At 38.3% G+C, this 19,147-nt stretch overlaps 1 protein-coding gene across 1 annotated transcript in view; it reads left to right on the plus strand.

Annotated features, from left to right (window-relative positions):
* LOC106094939 (ecdysone-induced protein 78C) overlaps nucleotides 1-18,906 on the plus strand; it is a 271,166-nt gene extending 252,260 nt beyond the window's left edge. Inside the window, exons 5-7 of the mRNA XM_059369724.1 lie at nucleotides 14,253-14,845; nucleotides 15,263-15,538; nucleotides 18,298-18,906. Coding sequence (XP_059225707.1) covers nucleotides 14,253-14,845; nucleotides 15,263-15,538; nucleotides 18,298-18,666 — 1,238 coding nt within the window. The 3' untranslated portion in view covers nucleotides 18,667-18,906. The remainder of the gene's footprint in view (nucleotides 1-14,252; nucleotides 14,846-15,262; nucleotides 15,539-18,297) is intronic.
* The last annotated feature ends 241 nt before the right edge of the window (nucleotides 18,907-19,147 follow it).

Consider the following 19,147-nt stretch of genomic DNA (forward strand, 5'->3'; position numbering starts at 1 on the left):
CCCAAAAGGAGGAGAGATAGACCTATTGATAAGCATACCGATCGACTCAGAATCGCTTTTTGATTCGATTGAGCTATGTCCGTCTGTCTGTCTGTCTGTCCGTCGGTCCATGTTAATTTGTGTACAAACTACAGGTCGCAATTTTCATTCGATCGTCTTCAAATTTGTTATGGGAATGTTTTTCGGCCTAGAGACGAAGCCTATTGAAATTGGAAAAAATCGGTGCAGATTTGAATATAGCTCCCATATATATGTTCGTCCGATTTGCAGTAATACAGCAATAAAATGGTCATTTGTTAACCGATTCTCCCGAAATTTGGCAGGAAAGACTGCCTTCCTTGGCAGGAAGGATTTTCTTGTGACTCCCGACATTACAGGTGAATTTCATAGAAATCGGTTCAGATTTCGATATAGCTCCTATATATATGTTCGTCCGATTTGCAGTAATAATGCAAAAAAAAATTGTCATTTGTTAACCCATTTTCTCGAAATTTGGCACGAAGGATTTTCTTATGACTCTCGACATTACTGGTGAATTTCATAGAAATCGGTTTAGATTTGGATATAGCTCCCATATATATGTTCGTCCGATTTGCAGTAATACAGCAATAAATTGGTCATTTGTTAACCAATTCTCTCGAAATTTGGCAGGAAGGATTTTCTTATGACTCTCGATATTTGTGTTGAATTTCATAGAAATCGGTTCAGATTTGGATAAAGCTCCCATATATATGTTCGTCCGATTTGCAGTAATACAGCAAAAAATTGGTCATTTGTTAACCGATTCTCTCGAAATTCGGCACGAAGGATTTTCTTATGACTCTCGATGTTACTGGTGAATTTCATAGAAATCGGTTCAGATTTGGATATAGCTCCCATATATATGTTCTTCCGATTTGCAGTAATACAGCAATAAATTGGTCATTTGTTAACCGATTCTCTCGAAATTCGGCACGAAGGATTTTCTTATGACTCTCGATGTTACTGGTGAATTTCATAGAAATCGGTTCAGATTTGGATATAGCTTCCATATATATGTTCGTCCGATTTGCAGTAATAAAATGATCATTTGTTAACCGATTCTCTCGAAATTTGGCAGGAAGGATTTTCCTATGACTCTCGATATTAGTGTTGAATTTCATAGAAATCGGTTCAGATTTGGATATAGCTCCCATATATATGTTCTTCCGATTTGCAGTAATACAGCAATAAATTGGTCATTTGTTAACCGATTCTCTCGAAATTTGGCACGAAGGATTTTCTTATTTTGAATTTCATAGAAATCGGTTCAGATTTGGATATAGCTCCCATATATATGTTCTTCCGATTTGCAGTAATACAGCAATAAATTGGTCATTTGTTAACCGATTCTCTCGAAATTCGGCACGAAGAATTTTCTTATGACTCTCGATGTTACTGGTGAATTTCATAGAAATCGGTTCAGATTTGGATATAGCTCCCATATATATGTTCTTCCGATTTGCAGTAATACAGCAATAAATTGGTCATTTGTTAACCGATTCTCTCGAAATTCGGCACGAAGGATTTTCTTATGACTCTCGATGTTACTGGTGAATTTCATAGAAATCGGTTCAGATTTGGATATAGCTTCCATATATATGTTCGTCCGATTTGCAGTAATACAGCAATAAAATAGTCATTTGTTAATCGATTCTCTCGAAATTCAGCAGAAGAGATTTCCTTATGACTCTCGATATTTGTGTTGAATTTCATAGAAATCGGTTCAGATTTGGATAAAGCTCCCATATATATGTTCGTCCGATTTTCACTCCTAGAGCCACTGCCAGCGCATTTATTGACCAATCTTCCCAAAATTTTATACAACGCTTTCCTCGACGACTTCCACAATATCCATAAAGTTTGATTGAAATCGGTTCAGATTTAAATATATAGCTCCCATCTATATGTCCGTCACATTTTGAACATATTTGCTTTGCTCGAAATTTGATACAGTAACTTTAATAAGCCATCTGAATACATCCGCCGAGGTCCATCAAAATTGTTTCAGAATTAGATAAAGCCCCCCTTTTGTATTTATAGCGTAAATGTAGGATATTATAAAGTCGCCCAATTTTTGCCTTTCCTTACTTGTTTTTTTTTTTTTTTAAATTATTGGGTTGCCCAAAAAGTAATTGCGGATTTTTCATATAGTCGGCGATGACAAATTTTTTCACAGCTTGTGACTCTGTAATTGCATTCTTTCTTCTGTCAGTTATCAGCTGTTACTTTTAGCTTGATTTAGAAAAAAAGTATATGTGATTGAAGTTCATTCTAAGTGTTATTAAAAATGCATTTACTTTCTTTTAAAAAATCCGCAATTACTTTTTGGGCAACCCAATATATACCGATTTAGACCATACTTGGCACGATTGTCATAACAGAACGCTACATGCAAAATTTCAGCTCAATCCGACAACTATTGCGGCTTGCGACCTATATCACGTTGAAGACCTATTCTAACCATACTTAAGACGATTGTTGGAAATCACATCAGGACACTACTTAAAAGCCTAAACTAAAAATGTCCAAAAGATAATCTTTGAAATTCTTGAAGCAACTTTTGTTAAATTATTTTTTTTTTTTCATAAATTTCATTAATAATTAAGAAAAACTTCCAGTTTTTCTCCCTTACCAAAACCCCCCCTAGTCATAAACTCATCATCATACGCTTCTTATTGCCTTTTTAAACTGTTTTCATATCTTCTCCAAGTTAAGTTCCTATAAAAAAAGTTATGCAATTAAATAACCAAGTCCTCAAGCAACATTAAAATTGCGCGTCCATCCCTACACCGGACGTTCACTACTCCTTTCAACGGGCCAGTATTGTATGGTGGTCATTACATTAATCTGGCCAATATAGGCCATCATCTAAATGCATTTGCAGATGGTGCTTGTTGGCGCTGGCTGCTTGCATCCATTGTCCCATTATTTGAGCCCCACCCCCCTTCAGGTCCATTGACATCATTTAGTTTCCATTTTCTTTAAGGATTTTACTTTGGCCACTTAGACAAAGTTAATGGTTGTTGGTAAGTTGGTAGGATTTTATGGGTACACTGAAAAAAAATGTTCGTAGACAACCTAGAATTTCGATACATAAATATGTAAGAAAAAATTTCAATCAAATCGGATGAGAATTGCGCTCTCTAGAGGCTCAAGAAGTCAAGATCCAAGATCGGTTTATATGGCAGCTATACCAAAACATGGACCGATTTGGCCCATTTACAATCCCAACCAACCTACACAAATAAAAAGTATTTGTGCAAAATTTCAAGCGGCTAGCCTAACTCCTTCGAAAGTTAGCGTGCTTTCGACAGACAGACGAGCGGACGGACATGGCTAGATCAACTTAAAATGACATGATGATCAAGAATATCTATACTTTATGGGGTCTCAGACGCATATTTCGAGGTGTTACAAACAGAATGATGAAAATAGTGTGGCCCCATTCTATGGTGGTATATGGTATAAAAAAACCAAATTGGTATACCTGGGGGGGACGACCCATCCTAAAACCCACCCAAACGGACATGTTTACCGAATGGGGCAATATGGGTATCAAATGAAAGGAATTTAAGAGTATATTACGAACTTGGCATTAAAATGACACCATAAATGTCGGAAAATAAATGTGGCTTTTATGGGCTCTTAAATCGAGAGATCGGTCAATATGGCAGCTATATCCAAATCTGAACCGATCTAAGCTAAATTGAAGAAGAATGTCGAAGGGCCCAACACAACTCACTGTCCCAAATTTCGGCGACAAAGGATAACAAATGCGTCTTTTATGGGCCCAAGATCTTAAATCGAGAGATCGGTATATAAGGCAGCTATATCCAAATCTGGACCAATCTGGACCGATAACTGGCAAAATCGGACAAAAAATGTGGCTTTTATGGGCCCACGAACTTAAATCAAGAGATTGGTATATAAGGCAGCTATATCCAAATCTAAACCGATCTGTGCCAAATTGAAGAAGAATGTCGAAGGGCCCAACACAACTCACTGTCCCAAATTTCGGCGACAAAGGACAACAAATGCGTCTTTTATGGGCCCAAAACCTTAAATCGCGACAAAGGACAATAAATGCGCCTTTTATGGGCCCAAGACCTTAAATCGAGAGATCGGTATATAAGGCAGCTATATCCAAATCTGGACCAATCTGGACCGATCTGGGCCAATGAAAGAAGGATGTCGAAGACCCTAACATAACTGGCAAAATCGGACAATAAATGTGGCTTTAATGGGCCCACGACCTTAAATCTGGAGATAGGTCTATATGGCAGCTACATCCAAATCTGATCCGATTTGGGACAAATTTGCAGAAAGATGGTCAGGGGCTAAATACAACTCCCTGCCGCAAATTTAGGCGACATCGGACAATAAATGAGACTTTAATGGCCCAAAACCTTAAATCGAGAGATCGGTATATAAGGCAGCTATATTCAAATCTGAACCAATCTGTACCGATCTGCGCCAAATTTACAAGGATGTCGAAGAGCCTAACATAACTGGCAAAATCGGGCAATAAATGCGCCTTTTATGGGCCCACTACCTTAAATCGAGAGATCGGTCTATATGGCAGCTACATCCAAATCTGAAGCGATCTGAGCCAAATGTCTAAGGCCCTAACACAACTCCCTGCCGCAAATTTCGGCGAAATCGGACAATAAATGCACCTTTTATGGGCCTAAAAGCTTGAATCAAATGATCAGTCTATACGGCAGCTTTATCCAAATCCATACCGATCGGGGCCAAACTAAAGAAGGATATCGAGTGCCCTAATATTTATTTAAAGTGGGATGTCTAGGGCGTCCACCTTATCTCCAAATCCCGCCAAATGGAAATTTAAACCAATAATGGCTCTAATGAAAGGTATTTGAGACTAGAGCACGAATCTGAGACATGGGCCACCACCTCACCCCCAAAAACACCCCCATGCCGGATAAAATTTACCGACCATAAAAATTTGGGAGTAGAGCACAAATATGATATCCACATCGGGGCGAAATTTTTGAAAGGCCGTACCAGCACCGCCAAACAGGACTTTTTTCCTGAAAATGCCAGTACAGGGCTCAGTTGAAATAAGAGAAGAAAGGAAAGAAGGCGCAGTAGAGGGGGCCATGTGCAACTAGTTTTTTATATAATGGAAGTTAGGTAAAATTTATTGTTTACGAGGGTTGCCTTTTATATTTCGGGATTAGACAACCCTTGTGTTGTAATCTGCCAACTGACAACGCTGTCCTAAAGCTTGACATTTTTGAGGGGGTTATACGTACTGAGAGGCCTATGACGCTGAACGCCTGGGTTCGAATCCTGGCGAGACCATCAGTAAAAAATTGTCAGCGGTGGTTTTCCCCTCCTAATGCATGTAAAACTTCTCTCCAAAGAGGTGTCGCACTGCGGCACGCCGTTCGGACTCGGCTATAAAAAGGAGGCCCCTTATCATTAAGCTTTAACTTGAATCGGACTGCACCCATTGATATGTGAAATATAAAACGCAACCCTCGTATATTTTATCAAAAAAAAAAATTAAGAATTTTTTTTCAAAATCTTTTTTAAGTTTTATTTGAATAAAACTTTTTGTAATCCCGTCCGTCCGTCAATATGTCGAAAGCACGCTAACTATCGAAGGAGTAAAACTAGCCACTTGAAATTTTGCACAAATACTTTGTGTAGGTCGGTTGGGAGTGTAAATGGGCTACATCGGTCCATGTTTTGATATAGCTGCCATATAAACCGATCTTGGATTTTGACTTCATGAGCCACTAGAGGGCGCAATTCTTATCTGATTTGGCTGAAATTTAGCATGAGGTGTTTTATTATGACTTCTAATAACTGTGCCAAATATGGCTCAAATCGATCAATAACCTGATATAGCTGCCATATAAACCAATCTGGGATCTTGACTTCATGAGCCATTATAGGGCACAATTCTTATCCTATTCCTAAAAGGAGATATCGGGAACGAACTCGACAAATGCGATCTATGGTGGAGGGTATATAAGATTCAGCCCGGCCGAATCTTAGCACCTTTTTATTTGTATATCTTAAAAAATTTTTTTGATGTTTTAAGAAAAATTTTTCACAAAATTTTTTTTCAGTGCATTTATACACACCGATGATGCTTTTGCAATTATATGCCTCGCCAGAGCAAGGACTTGGTCTGGGCAAGATTATTGAAATGCAGTAGCTTAATTTGAGATGCCTTTAATGCAGCTACCACACTTCAGTACATAGGGCTTATGGCAATGCTATTCATTCCACTTGGCCATTTTAGATGCCATCTAATGGATGTTGGCCATTCCATTATGACTTCACTTGCGTTTACTTAACTCGATTTACATCTTTAAATGATTTCAATTAAATAGGACTGAAATGAACAGGCTGCAGATTCTTTTGACTGAGCTGGGCATGTCAAGAGGGGCAAGAGGAGATTATACATCTCAGAAGAAATAGTTATAGGGAATAGGATTTAACTTTTAGGAGAAAGCCAAAAATGTATGTAAGGCAATACTAAATTCTGGTCAAATGGATACATTTTCTGTGTTAGTCATGATTAGGCGTCTGTAATCCAAAGTAGTCAAATTGTGGGGTGGGGGAGTTTGGTCGTTTTGTATATCCCATCTTAGCTATATCTCTACATGAACCTACCTGTGCCTTATAACAGTAGGGAGAAAATTTGAAATACTAAATTTGAAACCATTAGAAAAAAAAACAAGTAAACAGGCATTAAGTTCGGCCGGGCCGAACTTTGGATACCCACCACCTCGGGTATATATGTAAACCCCCTTTCGTCACAATCCGGATAACTTCTGCACCCGAATTCGGCACGAGCATTGAGTGGTCCAATAAATATAAGTCTCTGTTGAATTTTGTATTTATTTAAAATTTTAACAAAATCGGGTAATAAATAAAACTTTTATGAGCTTCAGACCCTTAATCGGCATATGGGTCTATATGACAGCAATATCTAAATACAGTCCGATCTTTGCCATATTTGAATCAGATGTCGGGAGGCCTAAAACTACTCACTGTTTCAAATTTCAGCGAAATCTGATAAAAATAAAGCTTTTATGGCTTTCAGACCCTTTATCGGCATATCGGTCTATATGACAGCTATATCTAGATATAGTCCGATCTGAACCATATTTGAATCAGATGTCGGGAGGCCTAAAACTACTCACTGTTTCAAATTTCAACGAAATCGGTTAAGAAATAAAGGTTTTATGGGGTTTACACCCTTAATCTGGAGATCGGTTAATATGGCAGCTATATCTAAATATAATCGGATCTGAACCATATTTGGGCGCGATGTCGGGTAAGCTTAAACCACCCACTGTTTCAAATTTCAGCGATATCGGATAATAAATAAAGCTTTTATGGGCCTTAGACCCTTAACCGGCAGATCGGTCTATAAGGCAGCTATATCTGTATATAGTCCGATCTGAACCATATTTGGGCGCGATGTCGGGAGACCTAAAACTACTCACTGTTTCAAATTTCAGCGAAATCTGATAAAAAATAAAGCTTTTATGGCTTTCAGACCCTTTATCGGCAGATCGGTCTATATGACAGCTATATATAGATATAGTCCGATCTGAACCATATTTGAATCAGATGTCGGGAGGCCTAAAACTACTCACTGTTTCAAATTTCAACGAAATCGGTTAAGAAATAAAGGTTTTATGGGCTTTAGACCCTTAATCGGGAGATCGGTCAATATGGCAGCTATATCTAAATATAGTCGGATCTGAACCATATTTGGGCGCGATGTCGGGTAAGCTTAAACCACCCACTGCTTCAAATTTCAGCGAAATCGGATAATAAATAAAGTTTTTATGGGCCTTAGACCCTTAACCGGCAGATCGGTCTATAAGGCAGCTATATCTGTATATAGTCCAATCTAAACCATATTTGGGCGCGATATCGGGAGACCTAAAACTACTCACTGTTTCAAATTTCAGCGAAATCTGATAAAAAATAAAGCTTTTATGGGCCTTAGACCCTTAACCGGCAGATCGGTCTATAAGGCAGCTATATCTAAATATGGTCCGATTTAATCCATATTTGAATCAGATGTCGGGAGGCCTAAAACTACTCACTGTTTCAAATTTCAACGAAATCTGATAAAAATAAAGCTTTTATGGCTTTCAGACCCTTTATCGTTAGATCGGTCTATATGACAGCTATATCTAGATATAGTCCGATCTGAACCATATTTGAATCAGATGTCGGGAAACAGTGAGTAAAACTACTCACTGTTTCAAATTTCAAGGAAATCGGTTAAGAAATAAAGGTTTTATGGGGTTTACACCCTTAATCTGGAGATCGGTTAATATGGCAGCTATATCTAAATATAATCGGATCTGAACCATATTTGGGCGCGATGTCGGGTAAGCTTAAACCACCCACTGTTTCAAATTTCAGCGATATCGGATAATAAATAAAGCTTTTATGGGCCTTAGACCCTTAACCGGCAGATCGGTCTATATGACAGCTATATCTAAATATGGTCCGATTTAATCCATATTTGAATCAGATGTCGGGAGGCCTTAAACTACTCACTGTTTCAAATTTCAGCGAAATCTGATAAAAATAAAGCTTTTATGGCTTTCAGACCCTTTATCGGCAGATCGGTCTATATGACAGCTATATCTAGAAATAGTCCGATCTGAACCATATTTGAATCAGATGTCGGGAGGCCTAAAACTACTCACTGTTTCAAATTTCAACGGAATCGGTTAAGAAATAAAGGTTTTATGGGCTTTAGACCCTTAATCGGGAGATCGGTCAATATGGCAGCTATATCTAGATATAGTCCGATCTGAACCATATTTGGGCGCGATGTCGGGTAAGCTTAAACCACCCACTGTTTCAAATTTCAGCGATATCGGATAATAAATAAAGCTTTTATGGGCCTTAGACCCTTAACCGGCAGATCGGTCTATAAGGCAGCTATATCTAAATATGGTCCGATTTAATCCATATTTGAATCAGATGTCGGGAGGCCTTAAACTACTCACTGTTTCAAATTTCAGCGAAATCTGATAAAAAATAAAGCTTTTATGGCTTTCAGACCCTTTATCGGCAGATCGGTCTATATGACAGCTATATCTAGATATAGTCCGATCTGAACCATATTTGAATCAGATGTAGGGAGGCCTAAAACTACTCACTGTTTCAAATTTCAACGAAATCGGTTAAGAAATAAAGGTTTTATGGGCTTTAGACCCTTAATCGGGAGATCGGTCAATATGGCAGCTATATCTAGATATAGTCCGATCTGAACCATATTTGGGCGCGATGTCGGGTAAGCTTAAATCACCCACTGTTTCAAATTTCAGCGAAATCTGATAAAAAATAAAGCTTTTATGGTTTTCAGACCCTTTATCGGCAGATCGGTCTATATGACAGCTATATCTAAATATGGTCCGATTTAATCCATATTTGAATCAGATGTCGGGAGGCCTAAAACTACTCACTGTTTCAAATTTCAGCGAAATCGGTGAAAAAATAATGCTTTTATAGGCTTCAGACCCTTTATCGGGAGATCGGTCTATATGACAGCTATATCTTAATATAGTCCGATCTGCACCATATTTGGGTCGGATGTCGGGAAGCCTAAAACTTCTCACTGTTTCAAATATCAGCGAAATTTGATAAAAAATAAAGATTTTATGGGCCTTAGACCCTTAACCGGCAGATCGGTCTATATGGCAGCTTTATCTAGATATAGTCCGATCTGAACCATATTTGAATCAGATGTCGGGAGGCCTAAAACTACTCACTGTTTCAAATTTCAGCGAAATCGGTTAAAAAATAATGCTTTTATGGGCTTTAGACCCTTAATCGGGAGATCGGTCTATATGACAGCTATATCTTAATATAGTCCGATCTGCACCATATTTGGGTCGGATGTCGGGAAGCCTAAAACTTCTCACTGTTTCAAATTTCAGCGAAATCGGTTAAAAAATAATGCTTTTATGGGCTTCAGACCCTTAATCGGCAGATCGGTCTATATAGTAGCTATATGCAAATATGGTCCGATTTGGACCGTTCAAGAACATAACCTGCGTGCATCAAAAAGACATATCTGTGCCAAATTTCAGCTGAATATCTCAATTTTTGAAGGCTGTAGAGTGATTACAACAGTCGGACGGACAGACGGACAGACACACGGACATCGTTAAGTCGTCTTAGAATTTTACGACGATCCGAAATATTGGGTTGCCCAAAAAGTAATTGCGGATTTTTCATATACTCGGCGTTGACAAATTTTTTCACAGCTTGTGACTCTGTAATTGCATTCTTTCTTCTGTCAGTTATCAGCTGTTACTTTTAGCTTGCTTTAGAAAAGAAGTGTAAAAAAAGTATATTTGATTAAAGTTCATTCTAAGTTTTATTAAAAATGCATTTACTTTCTTTTAAAAAAAATCCGCAATCAATTTTTGGACAACCCAATATATAGGCTTTGTAGGGTGGGAAAATAATATTTCGATGTTGCAACACATCGGAATGACTAAATGAATATATCCCCTATCCTATGGTGGTGGGTATCGCCAAAATACCTTCGATATTTTTTGATGACAAAAGCTAAACCAAGGCCTCGAAGGCAACGTGAGGCATACATTTTCACATCCCATTATCATTTGTTTGACTCTTAGATGACACATCATTTGTTAAGTGCATTGTTTAATTAATTGTATAATAAAATAAATCCACAAAAATACATAATAGAACCGAAAAAAAAATTCATTAACCTATGGCATATTATTTAGATTGCATTTCCCCATTATAATATAAAAACACACCTACACACACTCATCGCCATCATCATCCCTATAAAGAAATTTAAATTCAAATGTTATTGTTATCAAGTCATTGTTGTTGGCGGTGGTGGCGGCGGCGGCGGCTATGGCCCCCAAGAGTAGGAGAATCCATTTCTTTTCATTATTTTTTGTTTCGTTTTTTTCCGATTTTCTTATCAGTTTGGGACATTGACCCAGTATTCTCAATTGATTTGTAAGAACAGCTTTTATATGCACCATCCAAAAAAAAAAAAAAAGACATTATTAATAATAAAAAAAAAAGTTATAATAAACGGAAAAACAGAAGCACAGACACAGAGTCATCCATATTGTGGTACACAAAAAGTATATTAAACCCAGTATGCAACAATTTACAAACATAATCATCATCACAATTTTACCCAATCATCTTCACCGCCATCATAATTAGCAGTGCTGCTGTGAAGTCAACAACAGGAATTTCAGCTCCACTATAATCGATTCACTTGCCTTCGCAGTAAGCCAGTTGCTTTTGCCCATCCAATGGCCCCTCTGCCACACAACCACATTTCATGTCATCAACAGCACTTGCTGTAACATGGCAGACAAGTTGGAAGAAATGGAAGAGCGAAAAACAAAAGTTTTGTAAGACAAATTTGTGTCAGAATTATGTTGCCCTCCTCAAGCGGACACTAAGCACTTGATTAACGGCTTTAAAATAAAGGCAATAATCAAAAAAAAAAAACATATTTTTTCCAGATTTCATGAAAGTGACGTTTATAGATCTGTATACTGTCGGTTAGAATAGATTCAGATTCTCCAATTTTGTTCAATTCTCCAAAATAATAAAAGTCTCCAACTGTGGAGAGATTTTTTGCTAATACTGCAATTTTTGTACAAATTGTTTATATATTCCCAATTTCGTGCTAGTCTCCAAAATATTGGAGACATAAAAAGTCTCCAAAATATTGGAGACATAAAAAGTCTCCAAAATATTGGAGACATAAAAAGTCTCCAAAATATTGGAGACATAAAAAGTCTACAAAATATTGGAGACATAAAAAGTCTCCAAAATATTGGAGACATAAAAAGTCTCCAAAATATTGGAGACATAAAAAGTCTCCAAAATATTGGAGACATAAAAAGTCTCCAAAATATTGGAGACATAAAAAGTCTCCAAAATATTGGAGACATAAAAAGTCTCCAAAATATTGGAGACAAGATCGGTTTATATGGCAGCTATATCAGGTTATGGACCGATTTTAACTATACTCAGCATAGTTATTGGAAGTCATAATAAAGCACCTCATGCAAAATTTCAGCCAAATCGGATGAGTATTGTCCCCTCTAGTGGCTCAAGAAGTCAAGATCCAAGATCGGTTTATATGGCAGCTATATCAAAACATGGACCGATATAGGCCCCACCGACCTAATATTTGTGCCAAATTTCAAGCGGCTAGCTTTACTCCTTCGAAAGTTAGCGTTCTTTCGACAGACAGACGGGCATGGCTAGATCGACTTAAAATGTCATGACGTTCAAGAGTATATATTCTTTATGGGGTCTTAGGCGAATATTTCAAGGAGTTACAAACAGAATGACGAAATTAGTATACCCCCATCCTATGGTGGAGGGTATAAAAATCATTTACAAAAAAAATAATTCTTTTACAATACAATGATAATTATTATTAATTTTTGCAATTCTCCACATTTTGTCATCTATTATAGAGCTTTTAGCATACTTTTCCCTTAAATAAACTTCATTGCAGCTTAAAAATATTTCAAACAAAATTTAGTTTTCTTTGAAAATTGTGTCATCTGTTTCTCGCATTCACCACAAAGGCGAATGGTCACCATTTAATTCTTCCGCCAACCAAGATAATGGACAACAAAACCGAAACACGGCTGGTTTCATTTTATAACACAACTCCGCCTCTCCCTCTCTCTCTCTCTGTCTCTCTACGTACTACTACAGTACCACATGAGAATGAAAAAGAAACACAAAGCAAAAAATCATACAAAATTTTACAAAACTAGTGAAATTCATTGAAAGCATTTCAATCCAATAGCCCACTTTTCATCATCATTATGTATGTCCGTCTCCATTTGTCTGATCACTCTCTGGGTTTGAGTCTGAAAAGAAGTAAAGTAGGAAAGTGGTTAACAGCGGCTGTAGCAGCAAAAGCGACAGAAACAGCACAGCAGACTAAGCGCTTGAAAAAAAAAAAACTAAAAACCCCCACTGAATGCAATTCAATTCAATTTGACCCAAATGGAAGAGCCAGAGATGAGGAGGAAAACTACAACATAACTGAAACAAACGCATACCAACAACCATACTTGGACGCCATGCCAAGAATCCAAAATGAGTTGCATTTGCTGTTTGCGGATGCTGCCCCATTTTTTTTCCACACAACAAACGCAAATGGGAACGCATTCATTGAGATACTACAAGGATGTCTCGTCGTTTTTCTCACACAAATGCTATGGGGGTTTTGGATGTGTAGCATTTCATGTATGCATTTATTGCAAAAATTAGCTTGCAATCCATTTTAAAAGCAAAGGGGGGAATAGTATTTGATAAATTTGTTGTGACATCTTATATTTCCATATCGCCACTCAAAGCCAATTAGGGGAAATGCAACAACAAAAGTGTAAGACTGAAATGAATAGTTCAATTATTTGGGGATACCTATTATAAAAAGGGGGGAAAATAGTGAAGGAGTTATAAAAGAGGAAGTTCACCAGAAGCTATTGTATACATAAAATAAATCCTGCATGTGTATTTTTAATTAATTTCTTGCTGTTACTGTGAGTGATTTTTTGTTATCATCTCTCATTATCATTTTAAACAAATTGTAATACGTTGTGTTTGATTCATTTCACCCAATTCACCTCAATGAGATTAAAAGACTCATTAACATAAAACTGTTGCATACTTTCAGGCATTTAGTAAAATGGGGGGAAAAAATAGTAAAGAAGTTATAAAATAGGAAGTTCACCAGAAGCTATTGTATGCATAAAATAAACCTTGTATGTGTATTTTTAACTAATTTCTTGCTGTTACTGCGAGTGATTTTTTATTATCATCTCTCATTAACATTTTAAACAAATTTTAATACGTTGTGTTTGATTCATTTCACCCAATTCACCTCCATGAGATTAAAAGACTCATTAACACAAAACTGTTGCATACTCTTAGGCACATGGTAAAATAAAGCTGCAACTTGGCCTGATATAACTGAAGAATTCATTTGTCACCACAATATTTGGGATCCAAACAGATTAATTCTCTAAACTGACATCATGCAAATCTATAGGCCTTTGGAGTCTTTCATTTCAGAGTGCTGATTTAAAAAGAATTTTTATTTTTCATTCTTTATTAAGAATTCAATTATTGTCATGCTTAAGACTAATTTTTTCCTTCTCCTTCTCTCATTGCAGCTGTGCGTTATGGTCGGGTACCAAAACGTTCACGTGAGCTGAATGGCGGCGGCCAGCCATCATCCACAGAGGATCCAAACGCTGTTGTTGTAGTTAATTCGTGTGATTTACGGCGTGTCAGCACTCCGGGAACACCGAATACACCACAAACTCCACAAATGTGTTCCATAGCATCATCGCCATCTGAACTAGGAGGCTGCAATGCCACCACCACTAATAACAACACCAACTCATCACAACTGGTTGTTGGCGTTGGAGGCGGCGGCGGTCCCTCCAATGGCAGCGGCGGCATGGTGGTCGGCGTAGGCATAGGTAATTCGGGCAACATCAATTCCCAGCAATTGACCACAGTGCACGAGGGTCATCATCATGCGCTCCACCATCATCATCATCATTCACATCTTCATCACCATGATGCGACGACGGCGGTAGTGGCGGCGGCTACTATGATGGCCGCCGGCAATAATGGCACTGAACTATCCGTATACGATGTAATCATGTGTGTTTCCCAGGCCCATCGCATGAATTGTGCCTACACCGAGGAACAGACAAGAGATTTAATGCGTCGGCCCTTAAATGTACCGCCCAATGGTGTAAGTATTTGCTGGGATGGAGGCTAAGGTAAGGTGGTGTGGTGGTGTAGCTCTGGTGTAGCGGCAAAGTTGAAAAGTCATTTAGGCCCTTGGCCTTAAAACATGGCTGGCCATTGAACTTTGTCCCATTTCGTTTTCGCTGCCTCAATTAATCATGTTTCCATAACAGCTCTCATGATTTAATTATTACCAATTTCTTTTCCTCAATGATAAAGCCAGTAATGGCCCAAAGCTGCTTCACACCAACCAACCAGCTGCCCCTCTATTCATTTGTAATGTTTCTATTACCACCGTTTTTCTCACCTCATTAACAATGTTAAGGTGGTGGTCTAACAAATTTTGTTTTGTTTTTTCTCATCGATTGATGTTCTCTTTTTCTTTCTTCTCCTCTACAATTTTCCGGCTTGTCCATCACAGTTAATTTCTTCGGTATCGGAGAGTATGGAATTTCAAAAAATGTGGCTTTGGCAACAGTATGCGGCGCGTGTCACTCCAAATGTGCAACGCATTGTGGAATTTGCCAAACGTTTACCTGGATTCTGTGATTTTACCCAAGACGATCAACTGATACTCATCAAAATGGGCTTCTTTGAGACATGGCTAACGCATGTGGCCCGTCTGATCAATGATTCGACGTTGACCTTCGACGATGGCACCTATTTGACTCGGCAACATTTGGAGATCATCTATGATGTAAGTATGCCAGGGGAGCATAAGTTAAGAAAATTTTTGCATTTTCAAGTTTTTTGACTGCTAGGGCGAAAATCATTGGATTGAAAGAAATTCGGCAGGGCCCGGCCGGGATTCGAACCTGGGAGACATCGAAGACATCAATACAACTTCCAACAGATGCACAGAATCATGTGTACCACGGAAGTAGTGTAATTGTCGCAGAAAAAAAGTCTGTCATTACACGAAAACACATGCATTGGGAAAAGTACAGCTAATAGACAGGGTTGTCGAGTGTGGTTAATATGGTATTTGTATCATAGAGGCTTTTTCGCAATAAATACCATTCAAATACAACATACCAATGCACGGCCCTTGAAGCCATCACATTTAATATGGTTGAAAAGTCTTCTAACCAAAGACCATAGTGGTTGGTGTGTGTTGCTATCTCTGGCTTTCCTTTTCCACTTGCAAAGAAAATCTCCGATCATTAAGCTCGTCTATAAAGAGAAACAAACTAAAAAAGTGTTTTTGAAAAATATCTACAAAATTGTCTTTAACTATACCCACCACCATAGGAGGGGGATATACTATTCTAATCATTAGGTATGTAACACTTCGAAATATTCATCTAAGATCCCATAAAGTACATATATTCTAGATCGTCTCGACATTCTGAGTCGATCTAGCCATGTCCGTCCGTCCGTCTATCGAAATCACGATAGCGGTCGAATACATAAAGCTAGCCACTTGAGATTTCCCACAGATACTTAATATTGATGTAGGTCGTTGGGGATTGCAAATGGGCTATATCGGTTCAGATTTAGATATAGATCCCATATAAACCGACGTCCCGATTTGACTTCTTGAGCCCCTGGAAGCCTCAAGTTGTGCACATAGTGTTTCGTTATGATTTCCAACAACTGTGCCAGGTACAGTCCAAATCGGTCAAGAACCTGATATGGCTCCCATATAAACCGATCAACCGATTTGATTTCTTGAGCCCCTGGCAGCCGCAATTGGCATAGTATTCTCCTTTGATTTTCAACAATTTTACCGGTCCATATCGGTCAAGAATCTGATATAGCTCCCATATAAGCCGATCTCAAGATTTGACTTCTTGAGCCCCTGGAAGCCGTAATTTGCATCTGATTTGGCTGAAGTAGTGCACATAGTGTTCTGTTGTGATTTCCAACAACTGTGCCAGGTACGGTGCAAATCGGTCAAGAACCTGATATGGCTCCCATATAAACCGATCTAACGATTTGATTTCTTGAGCCCCTGAAAGCCGCAATTTGCGACTCATTTGGCTGAAATTTCGCACATAGCATTCTGCTATGATTTCCAACAATTGTGTCAGGCACAGTCCAAATCGGTCAAGGACCTGATATGGCTTCCATATAAACCGATGTACCGATTTGATTTCTTGAGCCCCTGGAAGCCAAAATTTACAGCTTATTTGGCACATAGTATTCTCCTATGACTTTCGACAACTGTACCGAGTACGGTCCAAATCGGTTAAGAATCTGATATAGCTCCCATATAAACCAATCTCCCGATTTGACTTGTTGAGCCCTTACAAGCCGCATTTTTTTTCGATTTGACTGAAGTTTTGCGCATAATGTTCTGTTATGACCACCAACAATAGTGCCAGTCCAAATCGGCCAAGGACATGATATAGTTCCCATATAAACCGACCACCCGATTTGACTTCTTGAACCCTTCCAAGCCGCAATTTTTTCCGATTTGGCTGATGTTTTGCGCATAATGTTCTGTTATTTGACTACCAACAACAGTGCCAAGTACGGTCCAAATCGGTGTATAACCTGATATAGCTCCCATATTTTAGCGAAATTCATGGTGGCGGGTTCCCAAAACTCGGGCCGCCCGAAATTGGCACGCTTTAACTTGTTGAAATTTGAAGCGAAAATAAAGATTAGGCAGTCCGAACAATTTTTAGCAATGCAGAGGTGTCAAATGGCGCCCGAACCACCTAGGACCTTGAAATTTTGCACATGATCTCGATAACAGCTCGGCTCTAACCGTTTCAATTTCGAAGAGTTATCTACGTTCTCAAATGGTATATTTATACCCTATATCACCACTGTGGTACGTGGATTTGTAACACCCAGAAGGAAGAGAGATAGACCCATCGATAAACATACCGATCGACCCAGAATCACTATCTGATTCGATTTATCTATGTCCGTCTGTCCGTATTAACTTGTATACAAACTACCGATCTGGGATCTTGACTTCCGGAGCCTCTAGAGGGCGCAATTCTCATCCGATTTGGAAGCAATTTTTTATAATGACCTTAAACATGCGTGTCTAATATGGTCTGAATCGATCAATAGCTTGCTACAGCTTCCATATAAACCGATCTCCCGATTTTGCTTCTTGAGCCTCTACAAGGCGCAATTCTTATCCGAATGAACTGAAATATTACACAATGACTTCTACAGTGTTCAGCATTCGTTTATGATCCGAATCGGACTATAACTTGATATAGTTCCAATAGCATAACAGTTCTTATTCAATATTCTTTGTTTGCCTAAAAAGAGATACTGCGCATAGAACTCGACAAATGCGATCCATGGTGGAGGGTATATAAGATTCGGCTCGGCCGAACTTGGCACACTTTTACCTGTTACTATTTTCTTACAATCCCATGGCAGCCGGTTGTACGTACCGGATTGACCCGATGCAATCCTTCATCGGCAAGGGCTGCCGCCTCGGTGTACTATTATCTTAATCAATATTTGGTTTCTTTTGTTTTGCAGAGCGATTTTGTGGCTTCACTCTTCAATTTTGCCAACACCATCAACGTTTATGGCCTCAGCGACACAGAGATTGGCTTATTCTCAGCCATGGTCTTGCTGGCATCCGATCGACCTGGCATATCCGAGGCAAAAATGATTGCACGAACACGAGAGCGCATAACCGAAGCATTGAGAGTGCAAATTGTACGATCACGCAATGGAACAACACAGGCACTGCAACTGATGCCGGCTCTCGAGGCTAAAATACCAGAACTGAGATCGTTGGGCCTGAAACACAGTGCTCACTGCAATTGGTTGAGGATAACAAAGCCAAGGTTGCCACCTTTATTTGCGGAATTGTTTGACATTCCCATGGAGGATGAGAACTAAAGAGAAAACAAACAAACAAACAAAAACAAAAATGCCAATACAACCATTTACAACTAAGCACACAGACTAGGCCACAACAAAACACAATAACAAGTACGGGGAGAAAGATGAACATTTTAGGGGTTGCCAAGCCCAAAGAATAAAAAAAGCTGAAGGAAGAAGAAATACATAAGAGAAAACAAACAAAATTAAATAAGACTATTACATTTAAATTTATGAAATAAATCAAGGAAAACAAAATATTCTAGAAATCTTAACTCTTAACATAACACAGAAGAAAAACAAACTACTTGCAGAAGAAGATATAAGCAAAATATAGAGAGAAACTAAAATTGGCAGAACAATACCAAACTTATAACTCCTTACTAACTTAACTCCTACTTAAATAATTCCTGGAAATTAAAAGAAAAAATCCCAAAAATAGCATACAAGACATTAAAATTTTTTTATTAGAAAAATCTTAAAAATAAAAAAGAAACAA

The sequence above is a fragment of the Stomoxys calcitrans genome, chromosome 1, assembly GCF_963082655.1.
Source record: "Stomoxys calcitrans chromosome 1, idStoCalc2.1, whole genome shotgun sequence".
Classification (NCBI taxonomy): domain Eukaryota; kingdom Metazoa; phylum Arthropoda; class Insecta; order Diptera; family Muscidae; genus Stomoxys; species Stomoxys calcitrans.